General features: G+C 35.8%; 1 protein-coding gene across 3 annotated transcripts in view; it reads left to right on the top strand.

Moving 5' to 3' along the window:
- EVI5 (ecotropic viral integration site 5) overlaps positions 1–27,092 on the top strand; it is an 87,828-nt gene that overhangs the window by 20,649 nt on the left and 40,087 nt on the right. Inside the window, exons 3-14 of one of the 3 annotated variants that reach the window (XM_083359319.1) lie at positions 5,925–6,114; positions 8,796–9,020; positions 11,508–11,582; positions 12,999–13,124; positions 13,702–13,845; positions 14,059–14,148; positions 14,242–14,339; positions 15,022–15,082; positions 15,525–15,578; positions 19,012–19,044; positions 19,566–19,712; positions 25,720–25,854. In XM_083359319.1, coding sequence (XP_083215445.1) covers positions 5,925–6,114; positions 8,796–9,020; positions 11,508–11,582; positions 12,999–13,124; positions 13,702–13,845; positions 14,059–14,148; positions 14,242–14,339; positions 15,022–15,082; positions 15,525–15,578; positions 19,012–19,044; positions 19,566–19,712; positions 25,720–25,854 — 1,378 coding nt within the window. The remainder of the gene's footprint in view (positions 1–5,924; positions 6,115–8,795; positions 9,021–11,507; positions 11,583–12,998; positions 13,125–13,701; positions 13,846–14,058; positions 14,149–14,241; positions 14,340–15,021; positions 15,083–15,524; positions 15,579–19,011; positions 19,045–19,565; positions 19,713–25,719; positions 25,855–27,092) is intronic. The other 2 variants (XM_083359320.1, XM_083359321.1) reach the window with 2 other exon arrangements.

The raw sequence follows: 27,092 nt of genomic DNA, 5'->3' as shown, positions 1-27,092 counted from the left end.
GCTGGCTATATTCCTATATCTCCTACCGGATGGTAGGAGAGTAAAGAGATACCGTCCAGGGTGTGAGTCATCCCTGAGAATCTTCCTCACTCTTCCAAGGCAACGAGCCCTGGCGATGTCATCCAGTGGTGTCAGGGAACAGCCCACAATGTCTTGTGCTGTGCTCACTACCCTCTGTAATACTTTCCTATCCGCGGCTGTCAGACCGGCATACCAAACCACAATACCATATGAGAGGACGCTCTCTATGGTAGACCGGTAAAAGAGGGTCATTAGCTGTTGTTCTACCCTGTTCTTCCGCAAGATCCTAAGAAAGTGAAGCCTCTGTTGGGCCTTTCTAGCCACCTGGGTTGTGTTAACTTTCCAGGTCAGATCTTCACAGAGGTAGACTCCCAGAAATTTAAAGGAGGGAACTCTCTCTACACAGTCCTCCCGGATGTAAAGTGGGGCAGGTTCCTCTTTTTTTCTCCGGAAGTCTAACACCATCTCTTTCGTCTTGCTGATGTTTAGGTGCAAGTTGTTGTTACTACACCATATGGATAGTTTTTGTACCTCCGCCCTATATGCTGTCTCATCCCCACCTGTAATAAGACCCACCACAGTTGTATCATCTGCGAACTTGATTATCGCAGTGGATGGGTCAGATGATACACAATCATAAGTGTATAAAGAGTACAGGTAGGGGCTAAGCACACAGCCCTGTGGCGTGCCGGTGCAAAGCTTCAGGGGGGTGGACAAAGCAGACCCGACCCTCACTGTTTGTACCCGATCCCTAAGAAAGTCTTGAATCCAATCGCAGATAGCGGGGGAGAATTTCAGGTCATGTAATGTAAAAAGACAAAATATCACTGTTCCCAACACAATTCTGCTTTCAGCCTTTCCTGAAGCAACCCTTCTCATCTGGGACTCTAGCCCACTGAAAAACCTCAAAGCCACTTCCTGTTCAAAATAAGAAACAATCTTGTCTTTTCCTATCTTAGCTTTCAAGGGTGAGGTGGAAGAATTGAATAGAAGCTGTGATTTTTACATTAGACCAATTGCTGGGTGATGAGTTTTTTTAACCATTTTCTACGCTAATGCAATTTTTCAAATGATGGTTAGTTTAGACCAGCAATACTGTCAGTTCTAGATACAGCTGAATTATTGGAAGTGCTCATAAAATCCTTTCTGATAAAAAGAGCCCACATATTCATATTTGTTATGAATAAATTTGATGCAGTGATTTTAAAAAGTGAATTTTCCTAAAGGTATGGAAAGCACTTTTAACAACGGTATCAAAAATGTCAGTGGTTCTGGACATCCGGGAGGCAAGGCTCCGTCGATGATGGCCGTTTCGGCCGTCAGCCCTGTTGTTTCCGTTTGAACCGCTAAAACAGCGATGATCAGCTGTTTTGCGGTTCGGAAACTCCTCGGGAGAAGAGGGGAGGGTGAGCGTTCAGGTAGGGGTAGAGCTCCCCTAGACCCACAGAGTTTAAATTCTGGGGGTTGAAGGGTGAGAGCCCCCCCATAGCCTGAATTTGCTCCGGACTCGGGGACTCCTCTGCTCCAAGGCTTTGGAGCAGAGCAGGACGCTGCAACCATCCCTGCAATCAACAATTAACTTTGGATTACTTGGATGCAGGCAGAGCTGTGCAGGAGAATATTGAAACAGCAAGTATTTGAACTTTAACTCTGGTTTACTTTGAAAGAAAAAGTTGCAAGTGGTATGGAAAGTGAAAGTGCGCAACGGAAATTAACTGGGTGTTAAGATGGCTTCTAAATCAACCAAAGCTTCTGTTCCTAGAAGTGCTGGTGCTTCACCAGTTCAGTATTCTTCATTACAGACTTTAATGCCTCCTCCTGTGGCACCCGCATTAACATTAAAAGATTTACAAGATGCTTTAAAAATACAATCCCAGCAAATAGCTGAACTTATTGAGGAGAAGAATACTGAAATAAGAGCAGACATTTTAGCTGCATTTCAGGGGCTTGCAGTTTGTATTGAGCGCCTGGATGATCGTGTGGAAGAGCTGAATCAAAATAATTTGAGATTGGATGCTAAAATGTTGGAAGCTGAAAATAAGATGGAAAAGATTGATGATGATGTAGTTAAGATACAATATAGAGATATGGAGTTTGCTTTGAGGATTAGATGATTGAAAGAGGACCCAAAGGAAAATTTGAAAGAGTTATTGGCAGAAGCCCTCGATCCAATCTTGGAGCATCAAGAGGAAGTTATTATGGGGGATATAGACAAAATTTTTCGTGTTAATTCTTGGATTGCCAGACAAATAAAATTACCTAGAGATGTGGTGATTTATTTTACAAAGAGATCGATCAGAAATGTGATTATCCAAGCCTTTTATAATAATAGATTTAAAGTTGATGAGCAAGAAGTTTTACTTCTGAAAGAGATTCCTCCAAGAATTTTAAGGAAAAGAAAAGAATTTGCTTTTTTGGCAGATGAATTAAAGAAACGGCAGCTTCAGTTTAGATGGGAGATACCAGTTGGCTTGGTGGTGAATTATACTGGCACGAGATATCGTCTTAATACAGTTTTGAAGGCACGAGATTTTTATTCTAACATATTGAAGGCAGGTCCTACGCCATCTCCAGAATTCAAAGGAAGGAAGAAGGAGAGCATCAGACTCAAGTGGAGACTAAACAAGGAGATAAAGCAGTTACTTCGCAGATGGTTAAAGAATCTGAGCTAATTGTAGAAGTTGAGCAGCCCCAGACGTCGACAGAAGAAGTTAAAGAACAAAGAATGACAAGGGCTGCAATTAGACGAATGAGACAAGAACAAGAACAACAAAAAGCTGCAATCATATCTCAAGAATTTACTTATAGTGAAGCTGTGGGAGGAGCGAGACCGAAGAGGCAGGTCCAGGTGGTTCTGCAAGAGGCGCTCCGAAAGCTTCAGGTCGCAAAAGATGGCGACAAAGTTTCTAACCTGGAATGTTAATGGATTAAATTCCCCGCACAAGAGAAAGAAAGTTTTTCAGTATTTGAAACAATTTAAAAATGATGTTATTTGTTTACAAGAAACGCATATTCGTGCAGTTGATCAAAAATATCTGATAAACTCTAGATTGGGTATACAGTTTAGTGCGTCTGCTCCAGATAAGAAAAATGGAGTAGTCATTTATGTGAAGAATAATTTAACAGCTAATTTAATTGAAACAGATAAACAAGGAAGATATATTATAATTGAACTTTTAATAGAAGGCAAGAAAATACTTTTGGTTGGATTATATGCTCCTAATCAACAGCAAGGAGAATTTTATAAACTTTTACATAGTAAAATAATTCAATGGGATTATAAATCGTGTATTTTGATGGGAGATTGGAATGGTGTCCTGGATACACAGAAAGACAAAAAAGGTCTTTTCAAAAGCATACCAAATCATGCTAGATTGCCTAAATCTTTTTTTGAGATGAAAGATGACTTGGAATTGAGAGATGTTTGGAGAGAAAGAAATTTGGATGAAAAAGATTTTACCTTTTTTTCTGATAGACATCAATCCTTTTCCAGGATTGACTTTGTATTAACTACTAATGATTTTTTTCTAGGATCAAGAAGATTAAGATATGTCCAAGAACTTTATCAGATCATAGTCCAGTATGGTTGGAATTGGAAAAAGAGAGTGGAGAGAGGAGGTCTTGGAGTTGAATGAAAATCTGTTTAGATATCAAGAAAATGTGGATGAATGTAAAAAACAGATGAAAGAATTTTTTAATACAAATATGTATAAGGGTACTTCTATTGAAATGGTTTGGGATGCAAGTAAAGCTTATATGAGAGGAGTGTTAATATATTTGAATAATAAATATAGGCGTAAATTGGAATATAAGCGAAAAGAGTTAGAGGAGGAAATTAAGAGGAAAGAGAAGGCTCTAATTTTGAATCCATCTGATAAGAGGATCAAAGAAGCAATTACTTTGTTAAGAGGTCAGTTTAATATGTTGATGGCAGAGTGGCAACCAACCTACGGTATGTTAAACATAATACTTTTTGTAATGCATATAAGCCGGGTGGGTAGTTAGCTTATTTGTTAAGGAAGAAACAAAGGTCACGTAACATAGATAGAATAGTATATAAGGGAAAAGAGGTGTTTCAGCAAAATCTTATTAAAAAGGCTTTTGTTGAATTCTATTCTAAGTTATATGTTAGGGATAAGATTCAAGGTACAGATATAGATAGATATTTACAAGAAGTGAATATCCCTGTTCTTACACAAGAGCAAAGGGAAGGGATGAATCAACTGATAAATGCTGAAGAAATTATTTTAGCAATTAAACAATTGAAGGTGGGGAAAGCACCAGGAACAGATGGAATGTGGAATGGAGAAGATGGATCGAGTATATTCAGAATAAATATGGGACTAAAAAGTTTCATTTAGCATATGAATAAGTATTAGTTTTATATGATGTATTATTAGGTATTCATTATTAGTTAGTTATTTAGTTATGTTTGAGGGAAGTTAAAGTGTGATAGAATTTAATGTGTTTTTTTTAGTTAGTATATTTTAGCTTAAGTTTGTAAAAGTTAATAACCTGTATTCAGCTCTGGGAAGTCGGGGGGGGAGGGCAAGGGAGGGTAAGTGGGGCGGAGGGGGAGGGAGGGAGTTTATGTTTTTAAAATGTATTCTAAAACTTCAATAAAAAATGTCAGTAGTTCTTAGACTATAGCTTTTTTGACATAAATGATATTTTGGATTTATTGAATTATTATGCATGCTTGTTTGAAAAGATAAATCACTATATTGTTGGAAATGCAGTGAGAATTCTGGGCAGCTCATTAAAACATATTTTTGCAATGCACTTAAAAATTATTAAGTGCTATGAATATGTTAATATATTTCTGGGAAGAAATAATATGTTAACTCGACTTGTATGATCATATTCTTTTGAACTATTTACCTATTATATGGAAATTGATAATTGGACAGTGGAAATTGATTCTCCATGTCATTCTTATTGCTAGAGAATTTATCATATGCTTGTTCATAAATTGCAAACAACTTCAGCTCTTCAATCTGAATAATCAGTATCTTTCCGATACAGATTACTCAGATTGAAGAGCTGAAATTGCTTGCAATTTATGAACAAGGTTTTTTTTGTTTATTTACTTATTTATTAAATCTATATGCCACCTATCTTGCTTTTCAAAGTGATTCTTGTTTACCTAAATTACATCTAGATGTTGATTACAATTAAATGTAATATTTCATTGAAATTTCTGTGTAGAATTTATAATACATACTATAATATGTACATGCTTCTCATGCATGTATATATATATATATATAATAAGACAAGCCATGACCCGTTCAGAGATATTTCCTTACCTACGCCGAGAAACAGAATGACCACAGGCAGGCAAAAAAACAGTGGGTGCAGGAGCAACTTCCCCATTGACTTTGCTTGTGAGAAGCTGGCAGCGGGCACTGGAAAACATGATCATGTGACTGCAGCTAACTGCAGCTAACTGCAGCTGTCACAACTTTGTGAATACAACTGGTGTGAAGAGCCATGAAATTTCCATTACTCAGGAGTAACATGAATGTTTTGCATGCATTTTTTTAACTTAGCAGATTTGCACTACTTTGATTCAGAAATGTTTGCCCTACGATGCACCGTTTTAACTAATTGAAGGTTACGAACAGGAGAGTTTTAAATACACGCCTGAGAAGTCTGTATGTATTTTTATTTTTCTGTTTTTTTGTTGTCCAAAAAACCCTCATTTTTAAAAAAAGCTTTATAGTTGAGATTTAAAAAACACAGTTTCTTAATCAATTTCTTTAACATAGTTTAATTCTGCAAAATATAAGATCTCTGCGAGAAAATAGAATTTGACTTATAGTAATATTTTGTATGAATGAAAAGAGGAGCCTGTTGAATATTTTGACAGTCGAGAAACCCATTTTATGTTTTTTCTCCAGATTGCTGGAGACTGACAGCAAATCACTGAAATCGGTAAATGGGTCAAGAAGAAACAGTGGATCCTCACTTGTGTCTAGCTCATCGGCTTCTAGCAATCTTAGCCATCTTGAAGAAGATTCCTGGATGCTCTGGGGGAGAATAGTAAATGAATGGGAAGATGTACACAAAAAGAAAGAGAAACAGATTAAGGTTTGTTGAGTGTTGTTATTCAGTATTAATCTTAGAAATATGCCTCTCCGACTGGCAATTCAGGAAAACTCTTGATGTAGTCTGCGCTGAACTCAATGAAAGCGGATGTTATAAAACATGACTGGACATGAAGGGATATAGTTTAGCCTTCTCCAACTGGCTTCTTTGGATATATTGGACTTCACTTTTGTCTATGGAGATTCTCAGTCATCCAGGTCATAGTTGTCCCAAGGATGCTTTTACACGAGGCAACAAGAAAGTCCAGTTGCCTTGTGAAAAAGCATCTTTGGGACTTCACCTTTGGTAATCCATCAGCCAGGATGGCCCTTAGTCATGGAGAGTGGGAATTATGGGAGATGTATTCCAACATATCTGGGAGCTATCCAGCTGGAGAAGACCAATATCAATCACTTTTTAAAAATATTTATCATAAAATATAAGACAATGTGCTGCAGTTAAATAGTTGTATAGGTACAAATTACTTAAGGTTTCAGAAGTAATATATGTAACCAATGTAACCAATGTGATGCCTTGTATTAAAATGTTTACTTTTTAATTATTTGTCTGTGGAACTCACAAAAGATTTCCTTAGTTACTAGGTTTGATATAAAATAAAATAAAATTCTCAGATCGGTCCATATAGGTGTGAGTAGGAGAGAGAAATCCATAGTTGAGTTATAATTTCACTGGCATCAACCAAATTTATAACCATCCAAAAGAACATGCAAGCTTTCAATTTCTCCACAACTTTTTTCATCAGTCAAGATGATATAAAAGCAGAAGGTGACTAATTACTAGACAATAATACATATTGTATGAATGAGATTTATAGCACAACTGTAAGGACAACACGATGCTACTGCAGGGCTTCAAATGTAGTTGTAACAGAGCAGAAATGTTGACAAAAAGTAAAATTTATATAGTTTATAAAAAATAAAATTTATAGAGTTTGTTAAAAATTATATAGTTATTGGTTTACTTGTTTACTTTAAAAATATCTTATGTTACTTGGTTTGCCTATGAAAGTGTCAGAAAGTCATAATAAATTTATTGTTTAGAAGATGAGTGCAAGCAGAAGTTAATGTCTTAAGTGGAAAAACCATTGAGATAAAGCTACAAATTATGTATGGTGTACTTTATCCTTCACCGTGTCAAATAGACATAGCAAACAATAGTTTCAGGAGTGGGATGAGTAAAAACAACCCCCCTATAAAACTTCAAATTAGTTTTATTTTCTAAATGTGCAGTAGAATCATTAATAGCAGTTTCTACTCCTGATCCTTCCATTTCTATTATTTTCATGGAATTCTGAAAACCGAAGGTTTGCCTATATAGAGACCACCCTTTATATCTTTATTTTTTTGACTTCGGCATGCATTTCTATATATGAACTACTTTGTTTCGTATCATCACTATTTTAAGTATAGTTTAAAACAAAAAGTACTAGAATTTATGAAACACCATTTAATAGCTGCAAATTAGCAGGAAAAAAATATTGAAACAGAATAGAAATGTGTCTGAAATTGAATTATTAAAAGCTGGAAAAATGAACTAGGCTTTGCCCTGTTCTTTAAGAAAATACAAGCTTTAAATCAGTGTCTTCCATATTTGGCAATTTTAAGATACATGGATTGATGCTGTCTGGGTAATTCTGGGAGCCGTATTCCACACAAGTTCCCAGGATTGAAAATCACTGGTTTAAATGCACTATTAAACTTGCCTTCAAGATTAGGCCATTTCAAGTAAGGGAGCATTTAAGAGTACATGTACATGTAAATGGCAACTTTTGGAAGAGAATTAGGGACTGTATCTAGCCCTGAACTTTCAGGTTGTTTCCTATTTCATAAAATTCTCCTTGTTCTTCAGTATACAGTTGATAAGGCACCAGGCTTAAACAAGTCCCACTTCAATCATGAAAGCTAGCTAGGTGACCTTGGGCCAGTCATTCTCTCGTAGTCCAACTTATGTCACATGGATGTTGTTATGGGAAAAATAGGAGGAGGAAGGTATGTTGAATATGGTCACTGCTTTGAGTTATTTGTAAGAATAATAAAGGCAGGGTGCAAATAAAATCAAAATAAAATAAAGAAAACAATGATAATGTGATAATTTTAACTACAGTAAATCATCTGGTTTTCCTTTGTTTTTGTTTGTTTCATTCTAGGAGAATAGAATAGAATAGAATGGAATGGAATATGGAATGGAATATGGAATGGAATGGAATGGAATAGAGATAGAATAGAATAGAATAGAAATAGAAATAGAAATAGAATAGGAATAGAGCTGGAAGGGACCTTGGAGGTCTTCTAGTCCAGCCCCCTGCTCAAGCAGGAGGACCTCCTATACCATTTCAGACAAGTGACTGTCTAGTCTCTTCTTAAAAACCTCCAGTGATGGAGCACTCACAATTTCTGAAGGCAAGCTGTTTCACTGGTTAATTGTCCTCACTCTTAGGAAGTTTCTCCTTAATTCCAGGTTGCTTCTCTCTTTGGTCAGTTTCCAACCATTGTTTCTTGTCCAACCCTCTGGTGCTTTGGAGAATATTGGGTAGCTTTCAATTTTCACAACCTTATAGAAAGTTGAAAACTTTGTCCATTACTTTGAAGTCAGTTTGCTACGTTGTCCACTTTAAAAATAAAACTCATCAGGATTTTAAATGCATATATATTTTGTTGCTTTAGGAACTTGTTCGAAAAGGGATACCACATCACTTCCGAGCAATAGTTTGGCAGCTTTTGTGCACAGCTCAAAATATGACAATTAAGGATCAATATTCAGAATTCTTGAAAATGACTTCGCCTTGTGAAAAGCTCATAAGAAGAGACATTGCTAGAACGTATCCTGAACATGACTTTTTTAAAGAAAAAGATAGCCTTGGGCAGGAAGTTTTATTTAATGTAATGAAGGTAAGTTAGCAACCTAATGTCTTAATGGACAATAAAAAGGTTTAATTCCTCCATATAAATCTTATTGTTATGCTCCTTTACTTCTGAATACTAGATGCTAGAGAGGAGGAAAAGGCTATGTTCATCTAATACCCAATCCTTGCTGATGCAGTATTCTTGAGTCTTTCAGTCTTCTTGAGCGTTCTTGTTTTAGTGTGTATAATAAAGCACAGTGATTTGTCTTGCTTTTCTGTACAATGTGGGTAATAGCCAACAAAAGTATTTATGGGATATTGTTTCAAGACTTCCTTAAACTTCACTAAAAATGAGCTAGTACATGTTTTGGATCAGGAGTGTAAAAAACGTGGCCTGGGGATAAGTGCTCATCCAAATAAAGTCAGGTGCAGGATGTACAAATCTCTTGGGCAGTGTTTCTCAACCTTGTCAGTTTTAAGAAATGGGAACTTCAACTCCCCAAATATCCCAGGGCTGAGTTTGAGAAACACTGCTCTAGGGAGATGTCATTCCAGAGGTTAGTCTCTGTGATAGAGTAGGCTCACTTTTTGGATCCTATCACATAGCCTAACTCAGAGGTTCCCAACCTTTTGGGCACCAGAGACCGATTCCGTGGAGAAAGGATTTTCCATGGACTGGAAACTATGTGGTTTTGTGTGCTGCCTGCATTTCACAGATGCGGCTTTGCTTTTTTGTATCAACCGGTTGCTGGCATGCTGCAGCCTGGTACCGGTCCACGGACCGGGGGTTGGGGACCCCTGGCCTAACTGATGGAAGCTGGATACTGATGGGTCATATAGGACAGCAACAACTATAAAGACATCTTTCAAATAACTAGACTGTATGCCGTTAAACGTTTTATCCGTGATAATCAGCATGCTGATTTGCATCTAGACTAGTAGTAATCAGTGTGTGTCCTAGAAGAGAGGTGTTATATTAACATATTGAGGCACCCAATAACTGCATGTGCTACTGTATTCTGAACTAGTCACAGCTTCCAGCGATCTTTCAGAGCAGCCTTGTAAACAGTATATTGCAATTTTTGAAATGTGAGATCACCAAAGCATTGAGAGACTAAGGTTCTCTTGGTCCAAATGTGGGCTCAAATGGCAAACTAAAATAATTATCTGCTGCTTGAGTAGGAACCTTGGTCCAAGAAGAACCCCAAATGTGATGACAGTCCCAATGGTGCCAGTGTAACGCCATCTAGGACTAAACATAGAAAATGTCCAGATCCAAATAGTGATAGCTATAATTTTAATACATTCATAATCTTACATAGTCTTAAGATTTAGATGCTTAATGCAATCTTTTCACCACTTAATGTCTCTGACTCCCTCTTAAAAATAGGTCCTTGCCTCATTTATGGATACAGTGCTCAGAGTTATGAAGGTTGGCATTCCCCTACTTTGCTAAAGTTACTCCAGATAGCTTGTTGACTTGTTGGATTTCAACCTTATTTGTCTTGTGATCTGAAAATGCTGCAGAATCCATGAACTTTTAACCTGCTTTGTATATAGCTATGTGAGAAAGACATTTTCATCTGTAAATGAAAAATTATGTAAGTGAAATGTTGAAATAAAAATGTGAAGTGACCTTTAGGAAGTACAAAAGGCTTCACAGTTTCAATTAAAACCTGTAATATTAGAGAAAGAATTACCGTAACTATTGTTGAAAGGTTGGCACATCTGGCGTAGATCCCCGAGACAACACATTTGTAAACTGTCCTTGACTTTATTCTATATAATTGCTTTGAAATATTCCTGACTACAGTTTCCTTTTGAATAGTGTATCAGGAGGATAGTAGCTAGTCTTACGTAGCAAATTGGAGGTTTTGGAAATACATGTCTAATTGAAAACACTTTCCTTTTTTTATATTACATTTGCTGGCTAATATAAAACTAACTAAAGGAGAAAGCCATTTATTTTAAAGAAAATAAATTGAATTATAACTCTCAAACATAATGACTAGAATGTAAGAAGATGTCATAAAATCAAACTGTTGATTGAACTAACTAACATTATTAAACAGGCATTGAATGATAGTGACATGGAGCAAGCCTTGTTCTGTATTCTTGTCTCTTTTCCGACATATTAGGAATAATGGTGCTTGGTATCCTAATTATTTATTGTTCTTGTCATGGAACATGGAAATTTTTCCTGCGTTTTATTGAATAAATTTTGAAAGTTATTAAAATGAATTTCATTCAAAAAATCCTTCTTCAAAATATAAATATCTAATTTACTATTATTGTATCTGTATAAAACTATGATTTATTCGTATTAAGTTATACTATGGTTTGTTTCGTTTTATCTTAATATCATGTGCCAAGTCAGTAATTATGATGACTTATAAGCTACAGACATTTTCTGTATCTTAGTGGCATTTGCACCTTCACCTCTGGAGATAGAAAACATTAACGTTATTTGGGAAAGCCAATGTGGATATTCATTATTCTTTCTAAATGTTACCTTCTTATTAATGTTTTCTAGGCATATTCTTTAGTGGATCGTGAGGTTGGTTATTGCCAAGGAAGTGCTTTTATTGTTGGTCTGCTTCTTATGCAGGTAGGGGGGGAAAAGCCCTGCAAAAGTTATCTTGAAATTCTACTACTTCATTTAAAACAGACATGTCAAACACAAGGCCCGGGGTCCAGATCCAGCCCGCGAAGTGGTTTCATGTGGCCTGCGAAGCCATCCTGGAAACAGTGAGGGAACGGCTCCCACTGCCTTGGCCCTGGCCCTGGCCCAGAGACCCTCCTTCTGCCAGAGACCCTCAGATCTGTCCCACTCCTGCCCAGGCCCCCATAGGCACCCTTGATGCGAACTATGTAGAGCTGGCCATGCCCACCCTGTAGGCCACATGCACTCTAGCCACGCCCACCCTGTAGGCCACGCCCACCCTGGTCATAACCACCCGGCCCCCTGGGGGCAACCGCAGTGCTGATGCGGCCCTCAATGAAATTGAGTTTGACACCCCTGATTTAAAGTAACAGAGTCATCATAAAAGGAGGAGCAATATTTACAAATTAGAACTCCCTCTTATTGGGAGTTGTCATATATATGTTTTTCAAAGCAGAGTCTTTAAGTTGTTGGCATTGAGCCAAGGTCTGAAGATCTTAGAATAGAATAGAGCTGGAAGGGACCTTGGAGGTCTTCTAGTCCAGCCCCCTGCTCCAGCAGGGGAACCTATACTGACAGGTGACTATCTAGTCTCTTAATCTTGTTCATTTCTCTTCTGCAGGCAACTATATATTAGTCCCTTGGTTGCTAAAAGGGAGAAAATCCTGTTACATTGGCCTTTTTTTTTGCTTGTGAAGACTTGTTCTAGAATATAGAAATAGCTCTTCTATGGGAGAAGAGGTCTCGAGAATTGTAACACCTTCCAGCAAGTCATATATAGTCTCATTCACAAAGATACTAAACCATAACTGTATGTGGTTTGATGCTTGAGCTTAGCAAGATACAATACGTGGAATAATCCTCTGTGGTTTATAAATCAAGGGATTTTTTTTCCCTCAACATGAGGTCACAGATAACTCCACTTCCAAAGATGTTTTATGTGAGCACTGTATTGGATAATAGAAAAATTGGTTACAATGTTTTTTTATTGCCAAGATATGTTAGAGGTCTGGTGTAGAAAGAGCCAGGATCATAATGTTAATCACAGAACATATTTATCAAATTGAGAGAACAAAGAGGAGACTTGTCAACATCTGCAGTGCCATTTGCTTACCATACATAGAGAGGCTGTAAGGACCTGAGAACACCAACAGTATTATTTCTTTGCCTTTTTAGATACTGCAATAAATATATAGTGCTGCAGTTTAACACATCTTTTTAAAGGCTTGGCAGGTGTAATTTTTTCCAGATACGTCTCTTGAATTACACCTGCAATTAAGTGGTGTTGAAAACTTCTTGTGAACTTTTGAAGTGCTTGTAACTAAGAAGGTTAAGCTGTGATTGTAATCTCCTTCAAAACAGATGCCAGAGGAGGAAGCCTTCTGTGTGTTTTTTAAATTAATGCAAGATTATCGTCTTCGAGAGCTCTTCAAACCAAGTATGGCTGAGCTGGGCCTTTGTATGTATCAATTTGAATCCATGATACAGGTACATTAAAAAAAATCTGTTATCTCTTGCCCATATGTAGTTAATCTAGGGCAGGGGTCTTCAAACTTGGCCCTTTAATGACTCATGGACTTCAACTCCCAGAATTCCTCAGCCAGGCACGCTGGCTGAGGAATTCTGGGAGTTGAAGTCCATGAGTCATAAAAGGGCCGAGTTTGAAGACTCCTGATCTAGGGTATTTTTAAGCAGTAGGTTTAAAAAGCTGAGTGCATAAGCATTAATGAATTGCAAAAAGTATTCAATAGTTGCAGAAAAATGCTCAAAGCATGGAATGTAGAAAGCAAAGGCACTGTCATCTATGGTTTTTGAAGACATTGTCTTTTGTATTTGGAACATGTTCCCTATGTAAAATGTTTTAATGACATAACAGTGCTTAACTTCTGGTTATAAAAATGGTTTAATGTTCTTTTAAATAGTCTTTAATGACTTTATGCCAGACATATGAAGCCTTCCAGATTGGATTTCAAATTCCAGTCTCTTAACAATGTAAAATATTTTAAAATACGTATTTCAGGAACGTTACTTGAAAAATGACTCTTTGATTTGTTTGTTCTTTCAGGAGCAACTTCCAGAGCTTTTTATGCATTTCCAGGCGCAGAGTTTCCATACTTCTATGTATGCATCCTCATGGTTCTTAACTATTTTTCTTACATCTTTCCCATTACCAATTGCAACAAGAATATTTGATATATTTATGTCTGAGGTAAGTTTAATGTAGATGGATGGCTATTTGTTTAACATGTTGTGTTTCTGGGGAAGCTGAATTCAAGTCCCCATTTATAATGAAAACAATAGTTGTTAATTAAGTTTAGTGACATTTTCCAATAAATATATCAATGTAAGGCTATTTTAAAAATTCTTAAATAATAAGCATTACAAATATGTATCTAGAAGAAAATAATGACATTATTCACAGGGTTTAGAGATTGTATTTCGGGTTGGCGTAGCGCTGCTTCAGATGAATCAAGCAGAATTAATGCAACTTGACATGGAAGGGATGTTACAGGTAAGCTAAATATGCCATTGTATTGTATTACTTGACACACGGGGTATAAACCCATATTTCTGACTTCTGACTCTGCTTTCATTTTGTTTCCAGCACTTTCAAAAGGTTGTTCCACGTCAATTTGATGGTGGACCAGACAAGTTAATCCAAATGGCTTATCAAGTCAAATATAATGTAAAAAAGATGAAAAAGTAGGTATTTCTTTTCTTTAAAAATGCCTCCGTTCTATTATTACAAAGAAGGGAATCATTAAATTATGACAATTACTTTCTACATAAGAATGTGAATTTTATTATGTAGGTGTTTCTAGAAAATCAATTTATTTTCCAGTCATATAACCAAGAGTTTATTCTCATCCCTAGGCAGAAAATGTAGGCACCTCCATTATCTCTCTATAGGGCCTATTCTTCTGGCCTACCCATTATCTTACCTTCTTCTTTTCTTTCTCACCCCTGCCTCCCCATAGCCATTGATGTCCCAAACATTTTCCCTTCTCTTTTACCCTCAAAACAACTTCTGAAAAGAATAAAACAGTTTTACCTCAGCCCTACTTCATTCTGTGTGTAAACTGAAACATCTAAAACATGCCTTTTTCAGTTCAAACATGGATCATCAAAACCAGCTGTTCTGTGTGCAGAGTCATTTGTATGGATGAAAAAAAATGCTGACCCAAAATTCAAGGGAGCTATGGTTCAAATCGGGATTTTTTTAGTTTCATGATGAGAAAAAGTATATCTACATCAACAAATGCAAAAAAGTGGTCATATTTTAGGCAGGAAGTTAAAATTAATATGAACAGTAATTTGGCATACTGACTTGACTACAGCTATGCATTATTAAAAAGAGATTATCATGGCTTTCAATACATTTTAGGCTAGAAAAAGAATATACTACTATAAAAACAAGGGAAATGGAAGAACAAGTTGAAATTAAGGTAAGTAGTTAATTATCTTACGAGCAAGGTAATAAGAATTTCATTTGTGTAATAAAAAGATTGGCCAGGATTATTATTACAAAACCTACATGAAGTATATGTCTGTGGGGTTTATTTTATTTTTATTTTTTGTATTTTTAATATATACATGTTTAGGATCCTGTTGTAGGTTTTTTTCCCTTTTTTGATGAATATAACAGGAAATAACAAAGATTAATAGAATTATGCTAATTCAGAAGTAGCTTTGAGAGAAATGTTTGTTTTTCCCTTTGAGGAAATACTGAGAAGAATCTAGCTTTGAGTCTGCAGCTGTTATAAGCCTTGCAGTTTACAGAACGACCCATTTTCTTTTTTAAAAATTAATCTCTTTCAGTTTCAGAAGATAGAAATTATTTGATAAATATTTCAGATAACATTCTTTACAATTTTGCTTGATTTTCAGAGACTGAGAACAGAAAACAGACTCTTAAAACAGAGAATTGAAACGCTGGAAAAAGTAAGTGTCCAAGAAACTGAAGCCTGAATTATGCTAATTCTAAACTTTTTATTAATAACAGAATAGCTGCATGAAGTTTAATAATGTGGTATTGTTCCTGTTCTTTGTATTGATCGGCTTTCACAATAAGTATATATATGTAGTTGTCATTTTGTATGAAAACGTGTGTGGGTATCGTGGAATTCTATGGGACAGGTGAATTAAAAGTATATTTACAGTCGACAATAATCGAAAGTTGGCATCTTCAGGTAGTGTTACAGAAAGGAAGCCAAGTTGTTTTCTGCTGTGCATTAAGAAAAAAATTCTTTGCATTTGTGTAATAGTTCTTCCACCTAAATTTTCCATTGCTTTGGTACTGACAACTGAAAAATTAAGGGGAGATCTGAAATTATAAGGCACCCCATCTAGCTGCTGTCCAATTTTTCAAACTTGAATTACATTTAGAAATTTTGTTTTTGTTCCAAGCTTATCATAGAAAATAAAACAGAGGTACCATTTGAATTACAACATTTATCAATTGTTCAGTAAATCTTCTCTTGAGTTTACGCTTAGGTCAAATGAAGAACTTCATTTCCCCCTCATACTGCTGCAAATATACTCACTTCCAGGTTTTTAAAAAAATCTATTGAATAGCTATGAAGAATAAAATTTCTGTCAAATTCCAAATTACTTACGTCTCTATCCAAATATGAGTAATTTCTAATAAGTTCAAGGAATTTTCTCCCACTTTGCCTCATCCTTTAATTCCTAGATACACTATAGGCATATAAAGAATGACATGTAATCGTTTTAGAAAATTGGATCCCTTTTATATGAGCTGTGATGTCCCCCACCCCACCCTCACAGTTAGAGGATCAAGTATGTCCTAAAATAAGCCTGTTTCATTAATTTTCAGAAGGGGGGGAGAGAGAGAAGAGTACAAGTAATAGTGTCACAATTAATTCCTTAACGAAGGAAAAAACTGTGTCAGGCAGTTGCATGGTGAAGATGAAAATGTATTTGAACAGAAATAACTGGACCTAGCATAATTATGTAACACTCAGTGATAGCAACGATAACAGTTTATTTTTAAAAATGAAGTGTTGTATATATCATTTAAATTCTTCATGCAGCATTGTTAGAAAATAAGAATTAAGATGCACATAATTGGGTTGTTTCATGCCAGATTTTTGTTCCATTGCAATTCCTTTATTTTAACCTGCGGAAGGTACGGCATATATACTTGTGTGAAATATTTACCAATGAGAGGACAATCTGAAAAATTCTGCTTTTTCTTAGGATTGTGGAAATAGGCTGACCTTTACCCAGGGTGAAAGCTATGATTAATAGCTCATATTGGCCTGGTCTTATATCAAGAACAGCAGAAAATCTGAAGCATATGCAAATTGTCAAAAATATTCTGTTTCTTCAGTGTTGCTGCTTTGAAATGTTTACATTTTGGCAGAATTTTATTTTATTTTATTCTTATTAGTAGAGGCAAGAATAACTGCAAGAATTTCTGCTTTCTGCCTAAGCAGTTCCCTGCTAGTAGTGGACATTATGATTTTTGTCTCCTTTAGCCCAAATAAGATGAGGATATTGTTCACGATGGTTTTTGAGGTAGCATGAAATGGTTTTCGCACATCCATTCTTCAAGTTTTCTATAATATCCAAAAATGTAGTTATCAAATTAAATATAAGATGGAAAAATCTAATTAAATCTAATCAAATCTTGCTCCCAGCTCCTAAAATATATTTTAAAAACCCTAGCATCAGGAACCATATGTAGAATAATCAGAGTGTCTGCCGTTTATCTTGAATTGTTCTTGAACTGTTTTAATTGCCATGTTTCTAAATGGTCTCTATTGGTTCATACAAAGTTTAGCCCAAAGGATCTAAGGCAGACATGTCAAACTCGCGACGTCACGTGATGTCGCGCAATGTATCAGGATGGTTTTGCCATTGCGGGCAATGGGGTGGGCGTGGCTTCCGGATGATGCGTCCAGCCTGCAGGCCGGCAGTTTGACACCCCTGATCTAAGGGCTTTTTTTTAACCATCATATGTGTAAATTATGTCATGCTACATTCGTAGAAGCTTTTAGAGACTGATCTTCATTTTAGGAAAGCTTGAAAAGTAATGAAAGCCTAGTAAGGTATGAGTGCCCATCTTCTAGGATAGACCATGCTCTAATTAGCTTTTTATATCTAGGAAATTGAAATTCGATGAGAAGGACTGTGATTCAGGAAGTGTTTCTGAATGATTAGCTAGTACCTTTCTTGGGATATTTTTAATGTATTTTGGCGTCTATCAGTATGACATCATTGAGATCCTTCTTCCTCAGTTGTAGAAAGCAATTTGCCCCTCATAGCATCAAATATAACCCACCCTTCCCTCTCTGATAGATATTCAGTGGGAATATATAGGTTTCCCTTTCCCCCCAATACTTGATTATAGCTCTTTTTTAAAAAAGACATATTTTAAACAATAAAAGAGTATAAAAGTTTAGTTATTGATCCTAGAATTTTGTTGTTCTTCCCTAGGATATGGCTATACCCCATAACGAGAGCTGTCCTTTCTTAGTATGTTCTGAGGAAATATTACTTGTTATTTAAGGTTCCTCTCTTGGATGTCACAAAGTAGGATTAGAAAAAAAATGGAAATTGCTTTCCTAAATCATACAAAAATGATTTAGAAAAGGATTGAAAGCTCAAATCATCTTGAATATATTGTCTACAATATAAATTTTACCTAATCTGCACATATGAAGAAGTTTATCTGGCTTTTAAAAATCTTGTAATCTGCTAGAACAAACCCATTTTCATTTAATTGTGTGCTTTACTCCTTAAAGCTAATTTTGCATGTGGATCTGCTGATTTATCTTGTTCTAAGATGCTGGATTTATAGATGGAATTGTCTGATACATTTGTGGTTAAAGTGGATGTGTCTGTATTGAAAAATGCCAGAATATTTGAATTATTCTGAAAGTTTTCTTCCATTGTAAATGATAAATTAGTCATGTTTGGGTAAAATTAGCCATATTTCATTTGTATACTTCAGCTCTTCATATTTGACTTTTTCATTACTGAAATCTTGTTCCTTAAATCCTGCTTAGGTTGCGCCTTTCTTGGGTAGCCAAACCTTTTAAATATGCTCAGATGATGCCTCCTTTTAGTTTGTAACACATGAAACAAATACATTCTGCACAAACCTGCAGAATTCTCTAAGCAAGGAACTGTTGAATTTTAAAGAAAATTTTTTAAATATATATATATATTATTTTTCAAAATCAATTAACCTATGCTTCCGAAATATTTGACTTTTGGGAAAATGCAGGCTTTAACTTTATTGTATTGGGAAAGTAGGCAAAATTTGAGCATAATTCTCTTGTTTTTACTCTGTTACTTCGTTTCCCCTTTTTCTTATTTCTATCTGAATTTTTTTCCCTTTTTGTAGGAAAGTGCTTCCTTGGCAGATAGATTGATACAGGTATACTGCTTTAGTATTTCATACTAATTATTTTCCTGCTACGAAACAAGCCTTCAGCTTTTTATTTTTAGTGCATGGATAGCTACATGCATTTTCATATGAAATGTTTACGGTAATTAATTCAGTAATTGTGCCATATCAGATAATATCTAAGCACATGCCTGCATGTTACTTGTAATAACATCCAGGATTCTAAATCATTGGTGGGCTCTCATCTTTTGCCACTAATTCCTTAGATTACTATGAATTTGTAACAGATGTGTGCATGCACAAATGAGGTAATAAATGCATGAACAGAGTTGACTGAATGCAAATACTCAGTTGACCTTGCATAAGAATACTAAACATTTTAAGGTGGTGCAGTACTAAACTGCTTTACTTTACTAAATTGATATATTGGCTGTTAACAATTATGTGACGACTCGCACGTGCTTGACTGTACGGCAGAATAAATATGAAAAACTCTCGGTCTTCCCCGGATCGATCTTCCAATTGCTTTAAAAAGAAAATTATGTCCTAAGGGACAAGTGACGAGGGCTCAGGAAGCTGAGGAAAACTATCTTACAAAACGGGAGTTGGCCACCATCAAACAACAGAGTGATGAGGCCATTACTAAACTAGAACAAGCTGAGAATACCATCCGAGAGCTCCAGCAACAGCAACAATGGGTAAGGCTAATAGCACCTTGATCTCCTCTGATCTTCTTCCTTCACTTGTGCTTATTTGTGTTCATCATGGCTTGGTTTCTGTTCTGTTCTATTCTGTTCTTCCAAATTCACTGAATATTGTTGAATCTTCATTGATAAAACGAAACTGAAAATGTGTGAAGAATCCCATGTGAATCTAATTTACTCCAAAGCAAAATCTGTTGATTTTAATGAGCTCACTTCCTAATATATATTTGCTTATGATCACATCTGGCATATGCAAGCAAATGATTGTAAAGTGTAATTACAGGATGCCTACATTTCCCTCTATTTCTAGTCACACAGTGTCGTGTGACTAGATACATAATTCGACAGATTTTTGTGAAATTTAAAAAGCACTTAGGAGGGGATGATGAAAGCATTTTAATATGCTTCATTAAGTTGTCAATGTAATGTGTCACAGTTACCATTAAAAATTATTATCACGTTAATGCCCTCCAAATATGATAGGCTGCAGTTTCCAGCTTTCCAGCTAGCAATTTTGGGATTCTGACCCATTGGTGGAGCAGTGGGCTAATGCCTCCTTAAGTAACACCAGCTGCCTGCAATTAGTGCAGGTTCGCGTCCCACCAGGCTCAAAGTTGACTCAGCCTTCCATCCTTCCGAGGTAGGTAAAATGAGGACCCAGATTGTTGGGGGCAATTAAGCTGACTTTGTAATAATGCCGCTTGGGGTGTGTGTGAAAGCCCTCATAAGCAGGCATATACATAGAATGAAGGCTACTGCTAAGTTTGTAAAGCCGCCCTGAGTCTTCGGAGAAGGGCGGGATATAAATGGAATTTAAAAAAAAATTTGGAGGGCACCTATATGGATAATGTTAGAACCTCAGTTGTAGAAGTTTTTTTTTTTTAATGTATTGGTTATGTTACCTATGCAAATTTGGATCAAATAGGTTTCAGCAAAACAAAAATATTGTTTTGTGTCTGAACATATAGACACTTTTTATTGTGTCTGCACTGTTTGAAAAACATTGGAAAAGATGATTTTTCCAATCTAGAATTGGTTTCAGCTTTACTGTGTAGAAAATAACAGTGACCCCCTACTAAACCTGTTTTGTTCATTAGCAAATAATTGATACTAAGACGTATCTTATAGCCTGTTACTTCTGTTGATAAGGTTGTAGATGATAATAGTGCAGGGTTATGAAAGCATAAGAAAAAATAACATTTCCATAAGGCAAGAACATCTTTACTGTGGTTAGAGTCTAGCACAGAGGTAGGCAACCTTGGCTCTTTTCTGACTCGTGGACTTCAACTCCCAGAATTCCTGAGCCAGCCATGCTGAGGGAAAAGGGAGAGGTTTCCAAGCTGAGCCATGCTGGCTCAGGAATTCTGGGAGTTGAAGTCCACAAGTCATAAAAGAGCCAAGGTTGCCTACCCCTGGCCTAGCAGAACTAACAACGAAAGCAGAAGTACTGGACTTGATTAGAATCTTAAGGATTCTGTGGAAAAGATAGATGATTAGCTTACCTGTGAAAGAGATTCTTCTTGTTTAGCTCATGTATGAAAGAAAGAGAGTATGGAGAGTAGCTCTCTGCCATGGTTCATGTCTTCCAACCAGCGATTGCAAATTGCAGCAGGTAAGGATGGTATGTAGCATTAAAGCTGTTGTTACTTTCTGTTGGTGACAACTGACAAACCCAGAGGGTTGCAATGTGATAGGACCCACAAAGAAAATACAGCTTTCTGGAGATAATTATAGTTTTGCAAGTACAGAAGAAGGCTTTTCAGAAGTTATTTCTAATAATAAAGTTTTGTTTATAAGCACTTTCAGAATTCTTACACTGTAATACGGTAGAATCTCTTACATTAATCATTATTCCTGCTACTTGCAAAACCAACTATTCGGTTTATTATTTTAAAAAAGTGCTTTATTTTTAAAATAAGAATTACATTCTACTTAACAATATCAATAGCATTAGGAACCTCTTTTAAAAAATGCAAGCATCTTTGCATTTTTTAAAAATACATCAATTTTTAATCTTTGTTATATAACTTTCTGACCTGTTATAAGTTCAGGCTGCTGGAATAGTTTAACACAACCAATAATTTAGAAGTTCTGTTAAAACATAGATGCCTAAAGTTTTCAATATAACTGTTCTTTTGGCAAAACTTTATTTAAGCTTAATTTCATATGGCCATTTTTTAATATAAATATTGAAATTTTAAAATCTTTTTTTCTTATTTTTTAAAACTTATTTTTATCACTAGAAAATTTGTAGCAGATACACCATAGGAGTGAAAAATAAGGAATTATGATATATAGTCTGTGTTTGAAAGTTAATTTTCAAAGGTTATACCAAAGAAATAGAAAAATTATATACATATAAATTGCACATAACTCATTAACAATATAATATTATATTAAAATGGGAAAATTAAATCATAAACAGAACTTCATAAAATTGTAACAATTTTTTCAAAAAAATGTTCTTTGCCCCCTTATGGGGAAAAAATACTTATTTTAGTGTTGACAGGATATATTAACAGCCCATTCTTTTAACAAGATGTAGATTTATCATCACAGTTCCTCTCCCCTCAGATTAAAGTTCTCACTTAATGCATTGATAAATTCTAGATTCTTGAAATATAACCAAGGAGATCATAAGCTTGATTGATACAACAGGATTAGTCCAATGTCATATTAACAATCCTGGTGATTCAGTCCAAACTATAGCAATAAAAGATCAAATTCAGATCATATGAAATAGTATTCCAGTTCTTTGAGGTGTCTAATGTACACAAAACCCAAGTTTACTTTTGAATTTGGTTTTTAACAGGTGTGATATTTTCCACATCTTAATTCTGTATCTATGCTTTGTGCTACATTTTAGCTCCAACTGATTTGTATTACCTTAAAAGAATTCTAAATTGCTTGGCATGTATGTGTCTGAGGAATTGTCTGAGACAGTTATCAGATATAAATCATTAAATTGGGTAGCTTTGGACAAGTTATATACTATTACAATGATTGGCTAGATAAGGGATTACAAATCCATTTCAGTTGAGGTAACTAAAAAAGGGTTTAAAAAAAAGATTTTAGCACTGACTTGGTAGCCATGAAGAATGTGGTGAGAAACAATGGATGGATGCCACAAGAAGGAACTGAATGCTATATAAAGCTTTCCCTGGTTTTTAAATCAGATGCTGATACTCAGTTCAAGTACAGTGACCTGAAATTTTCTTTCAGTGAAAACTTTATAATGAATATTATCCAGAATCTGTCAACTGTCATTCCGTCATTGTGTATTGTTTTAAAAGCAAGGTTGTTTTCCAAGTATCTTATATTTTATATTGGTGCCTTGTCTTATGGCCTCATTTAGAATTTTGTATCGGTAGCATTTTAACTAAGTGTATTTAAATGTGACATTGCTCCCTAAAAAAAAAGGCTAAGATAATATAAAAAATAATGTTGGATGTTCTGCAAGTATTTTGTATGCTATAATTAATTGTGGATTTTTTTAAAAAAAAACTTCCATACTGAATGGCTTTTTTAAAGTCACTTTTAAACTTTGGTTGCTTTAAATCAGATGCCTTTGGAAGAGGACTCTATTTTGGGGGGGGGCGGAATTTACACTTCTTGATTGTATTCCAAAAAAATATTATCAGTTGAGAATAACTGGACATAAAGTTCAGATAATGAAACTGAATTTAAATAAGTTGCTCTCAAAAAAAGAATACTTGGACCTCATTTAAACTGAGTATTTGTAACAATTTTTTGAAAACATATATTCCTTACAAATAGTTCCTAATTTTAGAGGATGTTTTAAAAGCTGGGAGCTTCCACTGCAGAAAACTGTGCATAATACACAAAATATCTTATATGGTTTATTTTATAGCACTGAAAATTGATTTTCTTTCCCTAGTAAAGATAAATACAATCTTTACAAATAAGATTCTACCCTCTCATTTTTCATGTAAAAACTAATGGCCAATTCCTTAACACTTTGAAATAAATTTAGCTTGCACAAATAAAACTAGGTTGCCCAAAGGTAAATGAAAAACTGCTCATTCTTTTTTGATTTGAATAAGAAATTGAAATTGTGGGGATTCACAACTCCAGAAAAGTCTGATGGAATTCATAGTTCATAACTTAAGAAGTCCTGTTCTCTATGTGCATAAAATATGTTTTCAGAAGGCAGCTCACTGTTTTGGAGGCTTAGGGAAATTAACCCTTCCCTTTCATATTTCATTTAGAAAGCTTAATTTTTTAAAGAAGGGAGTCTCAGTTTTCCAGGTTTAAGTGTATGCCTTAATGTGTATTTTCTTTCCCAAGTGAATAATTGATTTTTGCATATTAGGAAATTGTCATCAGGGATCTTGTTGGCCAGTGTATTTAACACCCCTTGTAATTTAACAGATTGCATTATGTTTTATAAAATGTAAGCTGCCCAGAGGCTTGGGTAGGAGTGATATTTGCAATAAATTACAGTGACAAAAGTTTTGTCAAAAAGAGGGTCAACTATCCATTGTGCAGTTGCATAGTTGCAGCCAGCTAAAATATAAGACAATGTATTAAATACTGTAGGGACGCGGTGGCTCAGTGGGTTAGGACGCTGAACTTGTCAATCAGAAGATCGGCAGTTTGGCGGGTCGAATCCCAAGTGCCGCGTAACAGAGTGAGTGCCTGTTACTCGTCCCAGCTTCTGCCAACCTAGCAGTTCTAAAGCATGTAAAAATGCAAGTAGAAAAATAGGGAGCACTACGGTGGGAAGGTAACAGCATTCCATGCGCCTTTGGCGTCTAGTCATGCTGCCCATATGACCACGGAGACGTCCTTGGACAAATGCTGGCTCTTCAGCTTTGAAACGGAGATGAGCACCGGCTCCTAGAGTTGGAAACAACTAGCACGCATGTGCGGGGGAACCTTTACCTTTACCTTTTTATTAAATACTGTTGACATTCATTAAGGTTTGTATTATCCTATATAAGCTAGAGAGTGATGGATTTTAGAGTTTATGGTTGTTAGTATATGGTTGTTTATGATTGTTTTTTTTTCTATTATACCTTGTATTTAGCTCTGGGAAGTCGAGGGGGGGAGGGAGAGGGGAGGGGGAGGGGGGATTGTTAAAGATATACTGTATGTTAAAACTTTTCAATAAAAAAAAATACTGTTGACATTTAGATAAAGACAACCAGGATGTGAAAGTATATTTGATGCTGCTGTAATTTGCTGGCTGAAGTTGCACTCAAAGGTGAAATCCTTAATGCAGTTCTGGCAATAGTGCATAGTGCTATTTATTTGGCAATTGCCACATATTTCCTCGATAGGCTTTCAGTAGCATTTGATAATGGCACATATACAAATCTGTTAACCAACTCTTGATCACTGTGCATAAATCTTTTTACTTTATCTTCTGCAATGAAAGGAATGGCTCTAGCTGCTTTTCATGTAATAAACTCTGAAAATGAAAGATTGTCTTCTCTGTTAGTCAGAGTTAGTCATGTTGCTGCAGACTGCCTGACTCAGCTTGCCTGTAATTGGAAAAACACGATGACTTAGTGGCTAAGAAGAGAAGTAAACACACTTTTTAGTCTTAAAATAATTCTACTATATCTTTGGAACTGGGTGGTTTGTCACTCAGGTGGAACAAAACTTTAGCACTACCACAAAATGTTAAAACTTATGACTAATTGAGTAGCTTTATTAGACCTTAAGCAAACTAGATCTGTATTCCTTCAGATTTTAGAAACAATTAATTGTAATTATATGTTTGAGATAGGGAAAAATCACAGTTGAAAGAAAATGAAGATGTACACGGTAACGGTCTTTCAAAAGTAGTAGCATTGTCTTTGTTGTGATGCTGTAGGTTTGAACAGAAATCTTTTACGGAAAGAGGCTTTGCTATTTCAAATATTACAGCTTTTTTAAATGTCTTTTTGTCTGCTTTATTGTGTGCATGATTTTACATTTTAAGATATCTCCTTTCCTTCTGTTAACACCGATGTTGCATTTATTTGCTCTGTAGCATAAGAGCAGTTCCCACCACAGTGAAGACTTTGTGCTGCAGTTGCAAAGAGAGTTGATTGAAGCAAAACTGAGTGAAGCCGAATCACACAGTGCCCTGAAGGAAATGCAAGATAAGATTCTTGAGATGGAAAAGGCAAGTCAAACCACGAAAGCTCTGTAGAATCAAAGTTTTCCAAATCCTTTGACCATTACATACGTTGCATAACATAGAATAATAGAGTTGAAAGGGAGCCTTCTCGTCCCACCCCCTGCTCAAGCGGGAGACCCTATAATTTCAGAAAAATGGTTGTCCAGTCTCTTTGTGAAAGCCTTCAGTGATGGAGCACCTACAACTTTTGAAGGCAAGCTATTCCATTGATAAATTGCTCTCACCATTAGGAAATTTCTCCTTAGTTCTAGGTTGCTTCTCTCCTTGATTAATTCCCAACTATCATTTCTTGATCTGCATGTTGGTGCTTTGGAAAATTTATTTTCCATTGAAACAGAATAGAATATAAGGTGCATGATCAATGTTGGTCAGTTTTAATTATGACTTTAAAGTAAAATGTTTGTTCCTGAAATGATTGATTGTCCATAATTAGATTTAGCCGAAGATATTGAAGGACTATCTCATGCGTATATTTGCAATTGTGCACTATATTTAGCATCATGCACATTATTGTGTATTCAGTTTTTTTCAATACCGCTGTTGGGAGATGACCTGAATCTTCCATTGATGCACCCAAGATGTGGAGAATCCTTTGTATAGAATTTTGACTCTTGCTGTAAATTATTAAGGCAGCTGGAGGATTGGTCACTTTTTATTCTTTTTATATGAAAACAGTCAAGCTACCTTTGAATTGAATACCTAAAATGTATTGTAATTTATGTGGGGGGTTTTTTGCATCCCGAACCTGATGTGATGATCTTCTTTGAGTCTTGGTTAACTGCCATTTTCCTACAGTTCAGACATAATTGTCGTGTATGGAAGAAAATAATAGCTGAAAGTACAGTTTAAAAAAAAAGAAAAGTCATCTTCAAATTAAGGTCAACCCCTCATCAGTAAAAAAAAGAAAAGTCATCTTCAAATTAAGGTCAACCCCTCATTACTGGTGCCTTCATGGGAAGATCCAGATAGTTTTCTTGGCAGTTTGCTTGCTTGCTTGATTTATTTGATTCATCCTCCACCTTTCATTTAGGAGCTCATAGCACTGTACATACTGCTCTCTCCTATTTTCCTCCAGAGCAACGCATCTGTAAAATACATTGAGAAGATGAGAAGATGACTGGCTCAAGCCACTCAGACAGCTTTTGGGGCTGAGGGTGGACTCATCTAGGTCTCCTCTAGGATCTAGGTCTCCCGATTCAACACTGTGACCACCTTGCTACAAT

This window comes from Vipera ursinii (assembly GCF_947247035.1).
Source record: "Vipera ursinii genome assembly, chromosome: 3".
NCBI classification, from domain to species: domain Eukaryota; kingdom Metazoa; phylum Chordata; class Lepidosauria; order Squamata; family Viperidae; genus Vipera; species Vipera ursinii.
This window is presented reverse-complemented; position numbering and strand designations above follow the sequence as displayed.